At 36.5% G+C, this 19,275-nt stretch overlaps 1 protein-coding gene across 3 annotated transcripts in view; it reads left to right on the top strand.

Moving 5' to 3' along the window:
• Galnt13 (polypeptide N-acetylgalactosaminyltransferase 13) overlaps positions 1-19,275 on the top strand; it is a 590,130-nt gene that overhangs the window by 354,851 nt on the left and 216,004 nt on the right. For all 3 annotated transcript variants that reach the window (XM_060390179.1, XM_060390181.1, XM_060390180.1), the window contains exon 7: positions 1,105-1,222. In XM_060390179.1, the coding sequence (XP_060246162.1) occupies positions 1,105-1,222 (118 nt within the window). The remainder of the gene's footprint in view (positions 1-1,104; positions 1,223-19,275) is intronic.

Consider the following 19,275-nt stretch of genomic DNA (forward strand, 5'->3'; position numbering starts at 1 on the left):
CACCTGGTCTCCACAGGAGGAGCAATAGAACTGTTTTGGAGGTTGGGATGCTGTCACTTGAATCCAGACACTGCCCTCGGGATGCGGGAGGGATCTAATGTCTGGCTGCTGGAGTGGTGAGTCCCTGGACCTGGGGGCCTACACTCTTGAGTATGCAGAAAGGGAAGAGGACTCGGGAGTTCCAGACTCTTCATCCCAGGAGAGCACCACAGGGGGTGGGCTTGGGGCTGGATCTAATTGTCTCCAACTCTCTAGATGTCCCCTCAGGTCCAATAAGCACCAAAGTCAGTGCTTTGGATCCAGCCTCTTGTTTACTCACCAGTTTCTCAGTCTCTGATCTTCTGTCCCTAAGATACATTACACACCAGTTGCTGCCATCTTGGAACTCCATGGATATTTTATTTCTTATAGAGAAATTTTGAACAGGAGAACCAAATACAAGTTTATTTGTTGGTAGAAAAATTTAGAAACTATGTGAAAATCCTTCTAAACCTCTGAATAGTATTACGATGTTTGTTTATTTCTAGATGTAAACAAATAATTACATATTTTTAATGTCTAATGAATAACAACAATTGACTATAAAGCTCCTTTATGTCCTTTGTTTAAAATACTTTTATAACTAACATTAGATGCTATCTACAAACAATGTCATAGTAGTTTATACCTTTGTATTGAGAGATCTTTTTCATAGAGAAGGCATATTCTTAGTTTCCTGGAGTTAATTTTAAAATGATTTTTAATTCTGTGGCCAAGATCACAATTTCTGTCTTGGAGACCAGGTAATTTCTTTAAGGACCATGTAAAAGGTAGCACCCTCTCTTTGCTCTGCCTAGGGGAATGGAGAAGCACAGATTTAGCTGTGTTTTTGTTTCATCACTTATAATAAAACAAAGTAATTTAGTGGAGTTTTGTATAACGTGTGAAATATGAATTCAATTTTAAAAATTTAAATGCTTTCACACTTTGCCTTTGTGTTTCTAGCTTGAAAATTTGAAGAATATCTTAATATTTAAGATGTCAAAACTATTTGCTGTAGTATCACTAAATTCCACACATTGTTTTCAAAACATATTCTTTTCTTTTTGTTTTGTTTTCAACCAGGACCCCTACTATGGCTGGTGGCCTATTTTCTATTGACAGAAACTACTTTGAAGAGATAGGAACTTACGATGCAGGAATGGATATCTGGGGTGGAGAGAATCTTGAAATGTCTTTTAGGGTAATTGCATTTTTCTTTATTTTTAAACTCTGAATATTGTATGTGGTAGCATGCACCAATCACACCCAATGATTTACTGTCAAGCTTTTCTAAGTGAAATAGCTTAGTGATCGTTTGGTCAGTATATTTGTATTTAAATTCTTCGTTAGAGTCCTATTGCATGCAAACTGTAATGTTATATTCAGAATTTTATATTTTCCAAAGCATTTTATTTTTGGTTAAAATATATTAAGGTTTTCACTTGCTGAAATAGAGTGGCTTCATTTTCTGATTGAAACATTTCCCCTTGAACCAGTCTTATGATTTTCAGTTGATACTTTGGAGTGTTTATGTGACCTGAATTGCAAGTGCTGCTTGAGTTTGTTTTTAAGTAACTTTATGATCAACTGTGGTCAAAGAATTCTGGTAATTCTGAAAGAAGCATGACTGCTTTTCACAACCATAGACATGATTGTAAGTAAACCTATTTGAAAAATATAAATTCAGTTAATAAAAGAACTTCCAAATAAATAAGAGTTGAAAACTAAATTTATATAAGATCATTTAATATTTTATAGGCAAAATAAACCACAGGCACCCAAATGTAAGAAGTACAAAAGGTTTCAAGTATTTTACTCTCAACAACACATATTACTTTAAAATGGACTATTTTAATGACTAGTTATTATTTAATAAAATTCCACACAAAACCACTTTAAACAGTAACATTCTTAACAAAACCAGTCCAAAATGAGTTTATGAATTCCCACCTCAGAGTATAAACAAATGTATTCATTTGAGCTGAATTCCTCCTTTGAAAGTTGATCTCTGAAATGGTCATACTTGGCAATGTTCTTCAATATGCAAGTTTCAGGGCATCATAATTCATCCGATAAGAGATGTTTTAAAGCTCAAATAAAATCAACTAATCTGGACACACTTATATAAATACTTGAAAATTAATTTTGAACTTCAAGTTGAAAGTTTGTTTTCCAGTAACACAGATATGTGAGATGCTGTGTAAGCAATTGTTACAGCTGGGATACAAAGTGAATAAATCAAAACAAAAAAAGAAAGAGAAATTCTTAAAACACAGGAAACTAGAAAGATGGTTCAGTGGTTAAAAGCTCTTGTTGTTCTCATAGACTCTAGAAGAGGATCCTGGTTTAATTCCCATTACCCACATGGTGCTTTACTGTCACCTATAACTTTGATTCTAGAGATCTGTCGCCCTCTTGTGACCTGTGCAGGCAGCAGGCACATGTGGTGCACATGCATACATAAAGATGAAATAGAGAAACACATATGGTAGATACTCACGTATAAGTGGATATTAGATGTATAATACAGGATAAACATACTAAAATCTGTACACCTAAAGAAGCTAAACAACAAGGAGGGCTCTGGGTAAGATGATCAATCTTCACTTAGAAAGACAAAAGGGTCAAAATCAGAAGAGGGAGAAAACAGGACAGGAGCCTACCACAGAGAGGCTCTGAAAGACTCTACTCAGCAGTGTATCAAAGCAGATGCTGAGACTCACAGCCAAACTTTGAGCAGAGTGCAGGGAATCTTATGAAAGAAGTGGGGGAGAGAAAGACCTGTGGGGACAGGAGCTCCAAAAGGAGAGCAACAGAACCAAGAAACCTGGGCCCAGGGGTCTTTTCTGAGACTGATACTCCAACCAATGATTATGCATGGAGATAAGCTAGAACCACTGCACTGATGTAGCTCATGGCAGCTCAGTATACAAGTGGGTTCTCTAGCAAGGGGAAGAGGGGCTGTGTCTGACATGAACTCAGTGGCTGGCTCTTTGATCACCTCCCCCTGAGGGGGAAGCAGCCTTGCCAGGCCACAGAGGAAGACAATGCAGCCAGTCCTGATGACACCAAATAGGCCAGTGTCAGAGAGAAGGGGAAGAAGACCTTCTCTATCAGTGGACTTGGAGATGGACATGGGAGAAGATGAGCGAGGCAGGGTGGGATTGGGAAGGGATGAGGGAGTGGTATATAGCTGGGATACAAAGTCAATAAACTGTAATTAATATAAAAATTAACAATAAAATTTACAAAATTATTTTAAAATGTCTAAAAACATATTTTGAAGATGTCTGTTAAATTATGGAATTAAGTTACCATTTTTAAAAGTAGAATTTAATTGGTCTGCTATTGTTTGGGATGTTTCAAGAGAAATAGAATGGCCTTTTTGTGTTACCTGTGTCTCTAAGCCAGGTGACCATAAATACATTTTTTTCCTTATTTCTTTATATATTTATACTATGTATAACTTGTCTACATAAAGATTAGAACTGTATTGTTGCTATGAAGTCTATGTAATATTTTTTTTGCAGAAATTTAGAAGCCATTTGGAGACCTAATTATGTTAACATATACCTTAAAATGACATTAATAAAATTGCACCCTTCCCCAAAATCAAAACAAACAAACAGATAAAAACAAGAAGTAAAATATTAACAAACACAAAAGCAATTCATCTTTATTCTTAGAGGAAATACTAAATGTCTGTACGTTCTTGTTCAAACAGGCTCTCTGGGCATTTGCTGGGACTGTTAGGAAAACAATCAACAAAAGCAACAATTCTGTTGAAGCTGACTCTAAAACTTACCTTATGTAATTTTCAGCTTTCTTGAAGTATTCTCTTATATATTTTTGCTTAAAAATATATATTTATATACATTACATATATATTTCTATATATTATATATATTCTCTACATATATTAAACTTGATTTTCTGCCAGTACCCTCCCTTGCTTTGATCACCTTGGAGGGAGATTGAATGATATGTTCAGACATAACTACCTAACTAATAAGATCATTATCTATGACCTGATCAGAAAGTATGGCAAAGTTACACATGTATGACAGGGGCTGTGCAGAGGTCAAGAAGGTAACTGATAGCCCTAGGAATAATCAGAACTCTGGAACATGACAGTAGATTCCTGTGACTGACTACTCAGGAATATTAACAAGTTATGGCGCTCACTAGTGACTGTTTTCAAAGGTTTCAAACCTTATTATTACTTTAAATTCCCCCTTCATTTGTCTATTGGTTGTTTGTAGGAGAATATAATGTGATTTATACTAAAACCTTGAATTGAATAGCCAGGTTACATATTTCATAGCAGATGTATAGTCAGCATTTAGGTATGATTTATCCTTATCAATTGTTGAGAGTACAATGATTAATAAGGCATGTTGCTTTCTTACTCTAAAGGAGCAGCCTTCTTATTAGTCATACACCTGTTACTGACAGAAAATGTGATATTTTCTTTTATGCATGTCAGATACATTCATGTGAGCAAACCAGTTCACTCCAGCTGAGTAGGTGACTTTATAGTAAAGTTTTAAAGTTTTTGTTTTGTTTGTTTTTGTAGCTGTGGAGTTTTTTTATATGCAGTCTTTTTTTATTATTATTAGTTACATTTTATTAACTCTGTGTCCCAGCTGTATCTCGCTCCCTCATTCCCTCCCAATCCCATCCTCCCTCCCTCATCTCCTCCCTGCCCCTTTCCACGTCCACTGATATGGGGGGACCTCCTCCCCTTTCATCTGACCCTGTTTTATCAGGTATCTTCAGGACTGGCTGCAAAGCCCTCCTCTGTGGCCTAGCAGGACTGCTCCTCCCTTGGGGGGTGGGGAGGTCAAAGAGCCTGCCATTGAGTTCCTGTCAAAAATAGTCTCTGTTCCCCTTACTAGGGAAAACCAATTGGTTACTGAGCTACCACAGGCTACATCCGAGCAGAGGTTCTAGGTTATATCCATACATGGTCCTTGGTGGAGTATCAGTCTCAGAAAGACCGACCCCTGTGCCCAGATATATTTGGTCCTTGTGGAGCTCCTATCCTCTTCACGTCATACTAATTCCTCCTTCTTTCATATGCTGTGGGGTTTTTAGTTACTACCATAAGTGAAAACACTAGAAATACTCAGAATTTGAAAAATGTTAGAATACCGGAAAGGCTTAAGGAAAAACAAAACAAAGAAATGCACTGCAAGTTGTCTATTATTTCATTGTGGTATTATTTTTCTATGATAATCAGTGAAATTTAGAAACTTCTACATAATAAGTTAGGTAAAAGTTATAGACGCCACATGAAAAAAAATGCTTCTAGGCTCTTATTAACAATAAATCTAAAAAGAATGTCAAAGCGTTACAAGATAAATTTGATGTAAAAATATAATTCCTTGCTAAACTATGATAACGTGCCTTCTGGTGTTGTTAGTAATTTGGAAATAGGGTTTCTGGGTAAAACTAGCATTCTTGGAGTACAAGCTTTGCTGTTATGTATCCTGCTACTGCATCTTCAGCCATCCTGCTCTAATGTACCATACTGAGAATAGGTAGTACTGAAGAGAATGAATGAAAGTCGCCAGAAATACATTCTCCTTTCAGATTTCTGACTTGGTTGCTTCATATGCGATACTATCTTTTTTTGATCGTCGCCTCCTCTAGTAGAAAACGTGTATCCAGCAGCAGTGAGGAGAGCTGTGGAAGATCCTGTCTCCACACAGATTTGGGTTCAGATCTTTCTTCTCACTAAGTGGTGCCTGTTACTCATATAACACAAACCCCTAAAAATAATATCTAAACATAAGTTAATTAATTTAATCAGCATTGGTTGAGTTCAATGAATTCTAAGTATATAATAACAGACAAGCTGGTAGACAAACCTGATGATCTTGTTAAACTTAAATTTTAATAAAGATTATTGACAATATATAAGATCAATAAATGGTTATTATATTAGTCTTTTGTGTCTAAGAAAATAATCACAGAAGGGATGAAGACAATGAAATGTCAGTTGTTAGAAGCTGTTAAGAGGTTAGGATTTTACAGAGTTTGTGGATTTATAGATTTTGTAGAAGGGAGGCTGAGAGACAAATAAATAATGAACTGAAAATTAATTCTGAACTATTATAAAAATGTCATCTGTCTTCATATTATCAATATGCCACCCCTAACATATCTTTCTACTAAATTTCCTTGCATTTTATAATCAATCACACATGGAACAGTAATAATAACACAAAGAGCAATAGTTCTAAAACTCTATATCCTTTTTGTTCAAGTGATGATGGACATAGTCATCCATTTGTTGACTCAGAATCAGTTGAGAAGATTTTTTAAGAATGTCTAAGAAAGCAAGACTGGAAATGTCTTCCTTCAATCAATGATAGAATAAAGCTTAGAATTTTTGTCAGATTTAAGCAGCTTGGGCCCAAATCTCAGCTCCGGTACTATCTACAGAAGGAGGAACAAGTTAACAAATCTGCAAAGTTCAGTTTGTCCATCTCTAGAATGGAAAAGAGAGAGTAATTCTTTATATGTTTGAAAGAAAGATAAAATGAATTATGAATATAGTTTTCGAGTACACTGTTTCTCATATGTGAATTGTATAATAATAGAAGGCAGCTCTTGAAATATGGTAATAAGCTTTGTAGCTTTCAGCAAACCATGTTATTCCTGAATATCATTTAATAATAACCGGATTCATAAAATATGGCCATGAGAGAATGCACATAAAAAGCCCTCCAATACCTGAATATGCAACACATATATAAAGTTTTCCCAAATTCCCCACATGAGAAGGAATAATGAGGATGAAAGCTGAGATGAATTAATTATAGAAGAGCTAAATTTTAAAGAAACATGGTGAAAACAAAATTCTGTTTCTGTAGGAAAATCATTAAAATATTAAATTTCTTTCTGAACTTGTGAAAAACAGAGTGATAACAAATGTTACCAATACTGAAAAAGAGAAAGCAGACATAGTGATGGCTTTTTGAGTTATGTGAAATATGTGTAGGAATGAGATAGACAATATACAGCATTATACAATACCCTAGGAAACTTGATAAAATGGGAAATTTTCTTTTAGAAAGTGTCAGAGCACATAGAAAAGGAATACATTAGTCTCACATCTGATAAATGTATGAACCTTAGGGAATATTTTTTTTTATTCAGGAACTCTATAGCCAGATAACACTGCTTTTGAATTCTATCAAAGGTTTCTATAGGAGTACATTAATTTCAACACAAATATTTCTAGAAAATTAGAAAAAGAAATAATATCTCCCTATTGAATTTATAAAGTCAGCATTTCTCTGATAAACTAAGTCCCCACAACACTACATTACAAGTCAGTGTCTCTTGTGAGCATAGATTTAAAATAATACCTTACTAGATTTTAAGTTAATCACTCAAAATGACACCTAAGTGGAATTCATTACAGACATACACTATTGGCTAACTGTTTAAAATTCACTCAATATAAATCTCCATGTTTTAGTTCATAAACTAAAAATGAAAAGTGAATTGAACAAGTAAATGGATTTGAAAAAAAAGTTTTAACAAAAATTATATTGTTCTTCTGGTTTTAGGTAAGACAAAGGAAACAATTGTTTAAACAAATGAACTATTAAAACTTGAAAGAAGGGTCATGGTGGGGAAAACAGTTGGAGGAGACTGAATATAAAATCAACACATTTCAAGCAATAAACAAATGTGATGCAGGACCTGGGGAAAATTCTTGGTTTTTAAATTTTTATTATAGTAAGCAGGGGAGCAAGAGTCCCATTAACGCTCATAACTGCCATTTGGGTTTGGCAGCTTACCCATTTGAAAACTGAAAAGCAGAGAGATGAATACCAGAGCAAGCTACCTGGTAAGATTAGCCATGTTGTTAAACTCTGGGTTTGACCAGGAAACCTTATTAACTTCAGTAAACAAAGCAGAAAAGGAATGGAGGAGAGTTATTAACATCAACCCTGAGTCTATACACACATCCTCTGCCTGTCTGCCTGGTTGTCTCTTCTCCCCGCCACACACATACATTCAGGTGTGCATATGTCCTGATATGCATGCACACATGTGCACTACAAACACACATGAAAGATAAAATAGGAAAAATGAGATGGAATACTATCTCCCACAGGACGATGAGCAAAAGATGAAGTTGGCTTTCTTACTAGTTCTACTCAAATTTTAAGTGAAATTTTTGGTAGTACAATAATGTTACAAAATTCAAAGGAGAACATACCGATAAGGAAAAAAATTAAGACCATCATTGTATATTGTCTCAAAAATCTCATAGAATTTATTAAATACTACTGTCTAAAATATACAATAGTCCTTTGCATTTTCACATAGGACGCAACTCCATCGAACTGAAAAATTATTATTTCATGAAAGAAATGAGATGCAATGATTATATAACCATAACAAACTTGCAGTTTCCTACTATGAGGAGCAAAAGATCCAAAGAAATTCAGAAATGTCCTGTATTTATTACTTGATAGCTTTCACATTATAGAGACAGCTTCATCGTGTCATTCATCAGCACTAAGCAGGCTCCAGGAGACTTTTCTTCTTAGAATTTGAATTAGAATTCTAAAACCCATATGAAAACATAAGTGATGTAAAATGCTTAAAGTCACTTTGTTAAGAAAAAGTTAAACAACAGTATGATTTCAAAATGTACTTCAAGTTGTATTTGAAGACTGTTACATAAGACTGTGGAATAGGCGTAAAAGCAAGACAGCAGAACAATGGTGAAATTCTGGGAAAAAAAAAAACAAAAAATATATGAGCATAATATTGTCAGCAAAAGGCTGATCAGGAAAAAAACAGGATTTTCCATAAAAAGGATTGGAACACTGAAAATACATGTAGAAAACAAAACAGTGTCATCCATAATTTGAGCATAAACCTATTGATTAATTAATTCAAATATAAGACTATAGTTAGAAGAAACCAAAAGATTTGCATTTGGAAAAGTAGTTTATTATTATCATTAATATATATTTATTATACAGTTATTTATTATTGTTATTAATATGAATAATTAATATTGCTATCAATAACTGATCAATCATTTTAGAGAGAGGAATTTACTTTCTATGTAACAATTTTTTTTTACAAATTCTATTGTAAAGTGCAATGTATTTATTTGGTTTTTATAACCAAGGAAAATGTCTTGGTTATGAAATTGACTTCTTTTCAAACTGTATAAGCAATAGTGTGGAAAGAATTTAGTAAACACAACAAACAGCAGAAAAACAAAAAGCAGAGTCTCCAACAAATAGTGTGAAACTACAATATTACAAGATACCAAAAAATTTCCCAGGAATGTCCATCCAATTTAAACTGTATCAAGTGAAGTCAGTCAGAATGATGTGCTGGTTAGAAATCATTTTAGACAAAAGCTTTTCTGAAATAGTTTTACTAGAAGTCTTTGCCTTTTCATAGACTAAATTCTTTTGCATAAGGAAAATCTATTACCTGTCAATGTAGAAAACTAGACCCCATATTTTTCTTACATGAAAAATCATGAGAACTGGCATATTGTAGAAGTTTTTCACTTAATTAGAATTAATCTTAGTATGCTCTATTTTGTTCATAACTTTGGTTTATATGTTCTATGGAACACATTTTCTTAAATATGTTAAAGGAAACTGTAATATTTTTATATAGTGATTTATTTTTCTAAGTTTTGACAAAGTTATGAAATGATAAATTGACATGTATACATGACCCCATAGAGAGTATAAACCAATATTAATTAGCTGATCAAGCAAACATATTCCCAATTGCCTGCTGACTGCATGCTAAATCTAAAACACTCTGGTAGATGGAATTCTTAGCTTTTATGCTTACTTAGATTTCTTCTCTCTCTCCTTCCTGCCTTCTCTCATACTTTGCTTTTCACTGTGGTTGCTGCTACTCACTGGACAGTCTAGGCTAGTCAAGAACTGACAGCAGCCATCCTCTGATTGCTGGGATTGTAATTAGAATCTACCATGTCTGTCTTTGTATTTGGGTTTTCTGCAGTCGATTCCACCACTTTAGGTTGACCCGTTATTTAAACATATCACTGTATTAAAAGGAGGAGGGTTAAATTCAAATCAGAGTAAAACCCTAGGTTGATCCTAAAGATTAAAATTTCTATCATTTTTTTTAATTGAGTAAGGATTGATCCTCTTACCCTGGGTCCTCCTTCTTGCTTGGCTTCTTTATCTGTACAGATTTTACTATGTTTATCTTATATGTCAGATGATCACTCCTCACTCAGAAAGGCAAATGAGACAGACATCGGAAGAGGGAGAAAACAGGAAATAGTACAGGAGCCTACTACAGGGCCTCTGAAATACTCTACCCAGCAAATCTAGGCAGCGGGGTCTTTTCTGAGAATGATACTCTAACCAAGGACCATTCATGAAAATAATCTAGAACCCCTGCTCAGATGTAACCCATGGCAGCTCAGTCTCCAAGTGGGTTTCCTAGTAATGGAAACAGGTACTGTCTCTGACTTGAAATTAATGGTTGGCTGTTTGATCACTTCTCCTTCAAGGGGGAGCAGCCTTACCAGGCCACAGAGGAAGACAATGCAGCCAGTCCTGTTGAGACCTGATAGGCTAGGGTCAGAGGGAAAGGGAGGAGGACCCCCATTATCAGTGGACTTGGGGAGGCGCAAGGGAAGAGATGAGGGAGAGAGGATGGGATTCGGAGGGGCCTACAGCTGGGATACAAAGTGAGTAAACTGTAATTAATAAAACATATTAAAATGATCCTGAATAAATGCCATATAAGTAATTTAGTTGTTTACATAGATCTCTGCTGGTTTTGTGTTTTGTGTTTTTCTGGTGTGTGTTTGTTCAGTTTGTGTGTTTGTTTGCTTGTTTGTTTTTGAAAGAGAAAGAAAGGGAAAGAGAAAGGAGTATGGGTTTTCGTGGATGGGAGAACCTAGATGGAGTTAGTGAAGAAGCGAGGCATGTTCAGGATTGCTGCAGCCATGAATCATCTGAAAGAATGGGCGGGCATGGGAGTGTTAGCAGGCCTTCTGGTGTTGGTCTCCTTGGTTTGCCTGTGGTATATATGCAAGATTAGAGTCTCACAACAGCGTAACGCAGCCATGATCATTCAGGCCTTTACAGCCATTGAAGCAGGACAGTCTCCCCAAGCATGGTTGGATACCATAAAAAGCTAAAATGTTACGCTCAGGATGCGAGGCTAAGCACTGCACTCAGGGTCAGCTGCTTTGGACCCAGAGAAGAGCATGTCTGATTGCATGCAGATTGATGCCCCAGGTCCCGCCTCTGAGAAAAAGGTATCGGTCGGGTCTGATGCTCTTTGGGTGGATGACACCTAAATGAACATCGGTACAAAGTCCCAATTTCTTTCTTTTTTTTTTTTTTTTTCAATGCAGTTTATTCAGGAACCTTGAACAATCCTCGGACCCTGGGGAAAGCCAGCCCACAGCTTAAATAGCCTCTGGGTAGCCAACCCAGGCGTGCCACGTGGGCAATGCAAGATTAGAGTCTCACAACAGTGTGATGCAGCCATGATCATTCAGGCCTTTACAGCCATTGAAGCAGGACAGTCTCCCCAAGCATGGTTGGACACCATAAAAAGCTAAAATGTTACGCTCAGGATGCGAGGCTAAGCACTGCCCTCAGGGTCAGCCGCTTTGGACCCAGAGAAGAGCATGTCTGGTTGCATGCGGGTTGATGCCCCAGGTCCCAATTTATTTCTAATATCAGAGATCAGACCTCTACTCTTGCCTGATGCGTCTAAAACAAAAAGGGGGAACTGCAGGGAGCTGCATAAAGCTGCGCCTTAAAGATGGAGCTGGTTTCCGCCTTCCACCTTCCCGATGGTGAGTGCTCTCTGTCACGAACAACTCCACATTTGGCTAAGGCCAAGGATCTGGCTTGCTTCCATGTATGTGGACCTATCTGCATTGCCCACATGGCACGCTGGGGTTGGCTACCCTGAGGCTATTTAAGCTGTGGGCTGGCTTTCCCCAGGGTCAGATGATTGTTCAAGGTTCCTGAATAAACTGCATTGAAAAAAAAGAATTTCAATACCATTTTAAGTTATGATGACATAATTATTCTCTGTATACCCATAGGTAGAACAAAGAAAGTGACCAAGTAGTTAGACATTAATGAAACTTTAGAATGATGCTAACAAGCACTCATTGCTTACAATGCTTCTTAAATTAGTGTAACATTTCAAACTTGGAGGACTACGTTTGTTAAAGTAGGCCAGAAAATGTAAAAGCCTTTCAAATTTTAAATATTCTTTAATCCATACTATAACTTGCAGGAATATTGTATGGGAAAAAAAACATGCAGCGTCTGTCTTCTGAGTATAGTCTCTCGCTTCGTGTAATATTTTCTAGTTATGTCATGATATCCCCCTTTTTTGCAGCTTGCTAGTCATCCATTGTGTACATGTATCACATGTACATCATTCACTCCTCAGCTGAAGGACATCTTGTTGGTCTATATTTTCTAGGTCTGATGATAGAGTATCAACGAACATAGGAGAGCAAGTAACATGGAGTAGGGTGTTGAGTTCCTTGAGTAAATGCTGAGGAACTGCATAGGAGCATCGCAGGGTAGATCTATTTTACTGTTTTGAGATTTATTCACACCGATTTCCAGGGTGGCTATAGCGGTTTGCAATCTGAACAACTGTTCCCTTAATATTTGTCACCATTTGCTCCTTGTTTTCATATACTAAAATATTCTGACTAGAGAAAGATAAAATGGGAAAGAAGCTTAACTTGCGTTTTCCCTTAATTGCTGAAGATTTTTAAGACTAAGATATTTCTTAATAGCTCTCCCTTCTTATTTCGAGTACTCTCTGTAGTGTTACATAGTCTGTCTTTTTAACTGAGTTGTTTTCTTTACTCTGTTTTTTTTTTAATTCATTGTTTATAATTGTCAATGATCCTCTATCAAATGTATAGCTTCCAAAAATTCCCTCCCAGTCTGTGGGCTGCCTCATCAGAGATAGAATTCTTTTTTCTATACAGAAGCTGTTCTGTTTTACAAGCTCCTTAATTATCAGTTGGTTGGCCTTCAGTCTGAAGAAGTGGATTCCACTGCAGACCATTGTTCCACCTATGTCCTGCAGTGGGCTGCCAGTCTTTTCTCCTAGCAGGTTCATCACTTCAGGTTTCAGACTGAGATCTTTGATTCATTCTAGGTTGGCTTTTGTGCAGAGTGAAAGATATAGGTTTAATTTCATTCTTCTACCCATGCACATTAAGTTTTCCCAACACTATATATTGAGAAGATTGTCTTCTCTCAGAAGTTTACTTTTACCTCCTAATCAAAAATGTCTGATGTCTCTGTTTGGTTCTGTGCCCCCATCATCCTCTTTTTATTCTAGAGCTGTATATAAGAGCTTGAAATCAGCGACGTTAATTCTTCCCGCTATTCTTTTTGCTTATGATTGCTTTGGCTATCTACAGTCTTCTGTGATTCATATTACCTATGTAATATGTTTTTTTTTCTTTCTATGAGGAATGATGTGTTTGGGAGGGTTGATTTAGATTCCATGGAGCCTATAAATTGCTTTTGGGATCATGGTCATATTCTCAATCACAATTCCACCAATCCTTTAACACAGGAGCTCTTTCCATTTTCTAATATCCTCTTCAATCTCTTTCATCAGAAGTTTAAAGTTCTCAGAGTAGAGGGTTTTTTCTCCTATTTGGCTAGGTTTATTTTTAGATTAAAAATATTTTTAGATTATTTTATTTTGTATGAGTTGTTTGTTGCATGTATGTATGTGCAACACATGTGTTTCTGGTTCCTGGATAGTTTAGAAATGGGTGTTAGATACTCTGGGCCGGGAGAATCAGACAGCTGTTAGCTGCTATGTGGGTGTTTGGAATCAAATGCTGGTTCTCTGTAAGAGCAACAAATTCTTGTACCCACTGAGTCAACTTTCTAGCCCCTGTTTCTAGATATTTTTTGACAATTTTAAAAAGGATTTTTTAAAATGATATCTTTCTCAGTATGTTGCTGGCATGTAGAAAGGCTTTTGATTTTTATAAGTTAATTTTGTATCCTTACACTTCTTTGAAATATTAATTATTTAGAAAACATTTTTATTATTTAAGTTAATTTTATTTATATATGTATTTATTACAATTTATTCATTTTGTATCCCCACTGCAGCCTCCTCCCTTGTCTCCTCCCAATCCCACCCACCCTCCCTCATCTCCTCCCATGCCCTCCTCACTTTCTATCTGACCCTAACTTATAAAGTCTCATCATGGCTGGCTGCATCATCTTCCTCTATGACCTGGCAAGGCTGTACTGCCCAGAGGGAGCTGAACAAATAGCCTACCACTGAGTTTATGTCTGAGACAGCCCCTGTACTCCTTACTAGGGAACCCACTTGGAAATGGGGAAGCCAATGGGATATCTTATGTATGTAATATCATCTGAAAATAGAGATGATTTCTCTTTTTCATGATTTTGTTATTCTTAACAGTTGAGTAGTATTCTATTGTGTAAATGTACCACAATTTCTGTATCCATTCTTCAGTTGAGGGACATCTAGGTTGTTTCCAGATTCTGGCTATTACAAATAGAGCTGCTTATGAACATAGTAGAGCAAATGACCTTGTTGTGTGGTTGAGTATCTTTCAGATATATGCCCAGGAGTGGTATAGCTGGATCTTGAGGAAGCGCCATTCCTGATTTTCTGTGATAGCGCCAGATAAATTTCTAAAGCGGTTGTACAAATTTAACTCTCACCAGCAATGGAACAGCGTTTCACAGTCTCCACATCCTGGGCAGCATGTGCTGTCACTTGAGTCTTTGATCTTAGCCATTTTCACATATTCAAGATGGAATCTCAGAGTTGTTTTGATTTGCATTTCCCTGATGACTAAGCATGAAAAGTTCTATAGATATCTGTTAGGTCCATTTGGTTCTTGATACCTGTTAGTGTCATTATTTCTTTGTTGTTTTTTTTTTTTTTTTTTTTTTTTTTCTGTTTCATTGACCTATCCTTTGGTGAGAGTGGGTTGAAATCTTCCACTTTTAATATGTTGGGATTTAATATGTGTGATTTAAGCTTTATTAATGTTTCTTGTACAAATATGGATGCCCTTGTATTTGGGGCATAGATGTTCAGAATTGAGATGTCATCTTGGTGGAATTTGATTAAAATCCTTTTTTTTAAAATTAATTTTGGTTGAAGTCTATTAGATATTATACTAGCTACTCCAGCTTCCTTCTTGGGTCGATTTGCTTGGGAAACCTTTTTTGAGCCCTTTACTCTCTCTCAGGTAATGTCTATTCTTGTATGCAGAATTATGGGTCCTGTTTCCACAAACATTCTGTTAGTCTGTGTCTTTTTATTGGAGATTTGAGTCCATTTATGTATTAGATAACATAACACGACTGTTAGTTCCTCTTATTTTGACGTTGGTTGTGGTAGTATCTTTGTGGGCTTGTCTACTTTTGGTTTTGGTGTAGTGAAGTATTTATATCCTGTTTTTTTTTTCTTTTGGTTCCTTCCTTCCTTCCTTCCTTCCTTCCTTCCTTCCTTTCTCTCTCTCTCTCTCTCTCTCTCTCTCTCTCTCTTTCTTTCCTTCTTTTTTTTTTTGTGTGTGTAGTCAACCTCCTAGGGTGAGAGTTTCTTTCTAGTATCTTCTGTAGGGCTGGGTTGGTGCATATATAGAGTTTAAATTTGGTTCTGTCATGGCATATCTTGTTTTCTCCATATATGGTAATTGAATGTTTGCTGGGTGTAGCAGTCTGGACTGCCGTCTCTGCTGTTAGGGTTTGCAAGACATTGGTCCAGACCCTTCTGGCTTTTCCTTTTTTTTTTTTTTTTCTGTTGAGAAGTCAGGTATGATTCTGATATATTTGCCATTCTACGTTAGTTGGCCTTTTTTCTTTGCAGCTTTTAATATTTTTTTCTTTGTTCTGTACATTTAGTGTTTTGATTATTTTGTGATGGGAGGAGTTTATTTTCTGGGCTAATCTATTTGATGTTCTGTAGGCCTCTTTTATGCTTTTGGGTATCTCTTTCTTTTGACTTGGCAATTTTTCTTCTATGATTTTGTTGAAAATATTATCTGGTACTTGGAGCCATGATTCTTCTCTTTCTTCTATTTCTATTATTCATAGGTTTCATCTTTTCATGATGACCTTCAATTTTTGGATGTTTGTGTCAGGGGTTTTTCAGATTTAACATTTTCTTTGATGGGTTGCTCCAGTTTCTTCCATTGTGTCTTCTACACCTTAGATTCTTCCCTTCTTCTCTTGTATTCTGTTGATGATGCTTACCTCTGTAGTTCCTGTTTTATTTCCCTAAGTTTTCCATCTCCAATATTTCCTTAGTTTGTGCTTTCTTTATTGTTTCTATTTCAATCTTCAGACCTTGAACCAATTTATTGATTTCATTCACCTGTTTATATTTTCCTGCATTTCTTTAAATGATTTGTTCAATTTTTTCACTTCTTTATGTATGTTTTCCTGTATTTTTTTGAGTGATTTATTCATTTCTTCTCAAAAAGTCTCAATTTGTTTGACTGTATCTTTATGTATTTGTTCTCTTTATCATCTTCTTAAGCACAGATTTAAGGTCATTTTTTTTTGTGTGTGTTTCAGTTTTGTTAGGGTATCCAGGGCTACTTATCTTGGGATAACTAGATTCTAAGGATGCCATATTATTCTGGATTTTGTTGATTGTGTTTTTATGCTGGTCTTCAGCCATCTGGTTGACTCTGGCACTCTCTGGTAGTTCCCGGTGCCTTCTGGCGTTCTTGTCCAATTGGGAAGAGTTCTGGGTAAAAAAGTTGGGCGTTTCTTCAGGAGCCCTCCTAAGGTAGATGGGAATGTTCACAGAAAGGTGAGGAGTTCTCAGAGAATTGGTAGCAGCTCTCCTTAGATATATTATTCAGGTGACCAACTGGAGTCCTTAGGAGCCCGGGACCCTTCTCTCAACAGGGGAAGTCCTGGATTCAGTCCTGCTACTGGCCTTCTTGCTCCAATGTTAATGTGCTCCAGCCGCCCAGACACAGTATTTAGACACTGTGCTGGATGGGTGCAGCCATTTTCAAGAACCTATGAGCTCAGAAGTCTGGCTGGTTTCCTGAGGGAAATGGGTTGAGCTTTGGAGCAGAGGCCGCAGTTGTTTCTGAGAATCCTGCACATTAGGGTGCCCAAGGTTTAAGCTGCTTGGGTCAGGTCCCCAGGAAAGTGTCCGCGAGATGGTGAGAGTGGGCGGGTGGCTAGAGACTGAGACAGTGCACTGACTGCAACCTGAAAACTTTGCATGGTATTAGCCGTGTGACCTGAGGTTGGACTCGTTTCCCTCACCACGCACTCTCCTTTTACCTGGGAAGCATAGACCCTGGGGTTTGGGGGTCTACAACATGACATATCAGTCGATCTGCTATCACTGCTGACCTGCTGTTCAGATACCTGTGTGCTAGGTGCTGCCATCTTGCATCCTCCCCCAGAGTACTCTTATACAAATTGCCATAATAGATTTCAACATTAGGCATAAGTGTTATGTTTCCTGCACTAATTTGTTTCTTATCTTGAATGTATCTTGAAATATTCACTGTTGTGTTCTGTCACCTCTAATGTAGCAGACTAAACACACTATATATATAAGCAACATAACACGTATGTAACCTTCGCTAGACTCCATGGTATGGGTTTGTGATTTTGGTTAGTGTGAGATTTTTGGGGAAAATGACATGAAATGGTGCACATCTAGGTCTGTTTACATGGTACATAACGTGTACACAGGAGGGAGACTACTATGGTTTTACACATCCAGAGAAGAATTTCTAAATCATAAAATTTCTAAATCATAAATCATAAAATTTAGGTCTTACGAGAACTCTCAGTGGATAAATGTGCTTGTCATGCAATTCTGGTGACCTGAATTTAATTTCCACAACACACTGTTAGAAGGAAAACAATGACTCCTCAAAATGGTCATTTGACTTCTGCACACGTATTGTGTCACATACATACATCATGCACATACACTCATATTAATAAAAATAAAATGCTTTATAAATTTCAATAATCTAGACTTGTAGGTAATGTCATCAAAGCAGAGCAACGATATCAGCAGCCTCTGTTTATAATCTTTATTTGTGGATTCCGTCTTTGTTGTGGTGGTTTATTGTTTATTTTTGTTATTTCTAACTGAATATTAGAGTCCAGGTTTTTTAATATAAAGGAGTTAGAACACAGCATAACAGTCTGAGTTTGGATTCCCACTTAAAAAGCCTCATGTGGGTCTTATGCTCTGTACAGGGACTGTAAGATAGGAAGTTCACTTGGAATATATTTAACCAAAAAAAATGGTGTCTGAAGCTCAGTAGAAAACTTTTGTTTTGATCTTAGCAATTCTGATGGATGTAAGGTGAAATCTCAGGGTCATTTTGATTTGCATTTCCCTGATGACTAAGGATGTTGAACATTTAAGTGTTTCTCTGCCATTCTATATTCCTCTCCAGAGAATTCTCTGTTTAGCTCCGTACCTCATTTTTAAATTGGATTCCTTGATTTGTTGCTTTTTAACTTCTTTAGTTCTTTATATATTCTGGATACCAGCCCTCTGTCAGATACAGGGTTGGTGAAGATCCTTTCCCAGTTTGTAGGCTATCGTTTTGTTCTGAAGACAGTGTCTTTAGCTTTACAGAAGCTTTTCAATTTCATGAGGTCCCATTTATTGATTGTTGCTCTTAGAGCCTGTGCTGTTGGTGTTCCGGTCAGGAAGTTGTCTCTTGAGCCAATGAGTTCTAGGCTCTTCCCCACTTTTTCTTCTAATCAATTTAGAGTATCTGGTTTTATGTTCAGGTCTTTGATCCACTTGGACTTTAGTTTTGTGCAGGGTGATAAATATGAATATATTTTCATTTTTCTGCATGTAGGCATCCAGTTGGACCAGGACCATTTGTTGAAGATGCTGTCCTTTTTCTACTGAATGGTTTTGGAATCTTTGTCAAAACTCAAGTAATTCATAGGTGTGTGGGTTTATTTCTGGGTCTTCTATTCTGTTCCATTGATCCACCATTCTGTTTCTATGCCAATACCATGCAGTTTTTATTGCTATTGCTCTGTAGTACATTTTGAGATCAGAGATGGAGATACCTCCAGATGATTTTTGGTTGTTCAGGATCATTTTGAAAATTCTGGGTATTTTGTTTTTCCATATGAAGTAGAGAATTTTTCTTTTAAAGTCTGAAAAGAATTGTGTTGGTATTTTGCT

Source organism: Meriones unguiculatus, chromosome 8 (genome assembly GCF_030254825.1).
Source record: "Meriones unguiculatus strain TT.TT164.6M chromosome 8, Bangor_MerUng_6.1, whole genome shotgun sequence".
NCBI classification, from domain to species: domain Eukaryota; kingdom Metazoa; phylum Chordata; class Mammalia; order Rodentia; family Muridae; genus Meriones; species Meriones unguiculatus.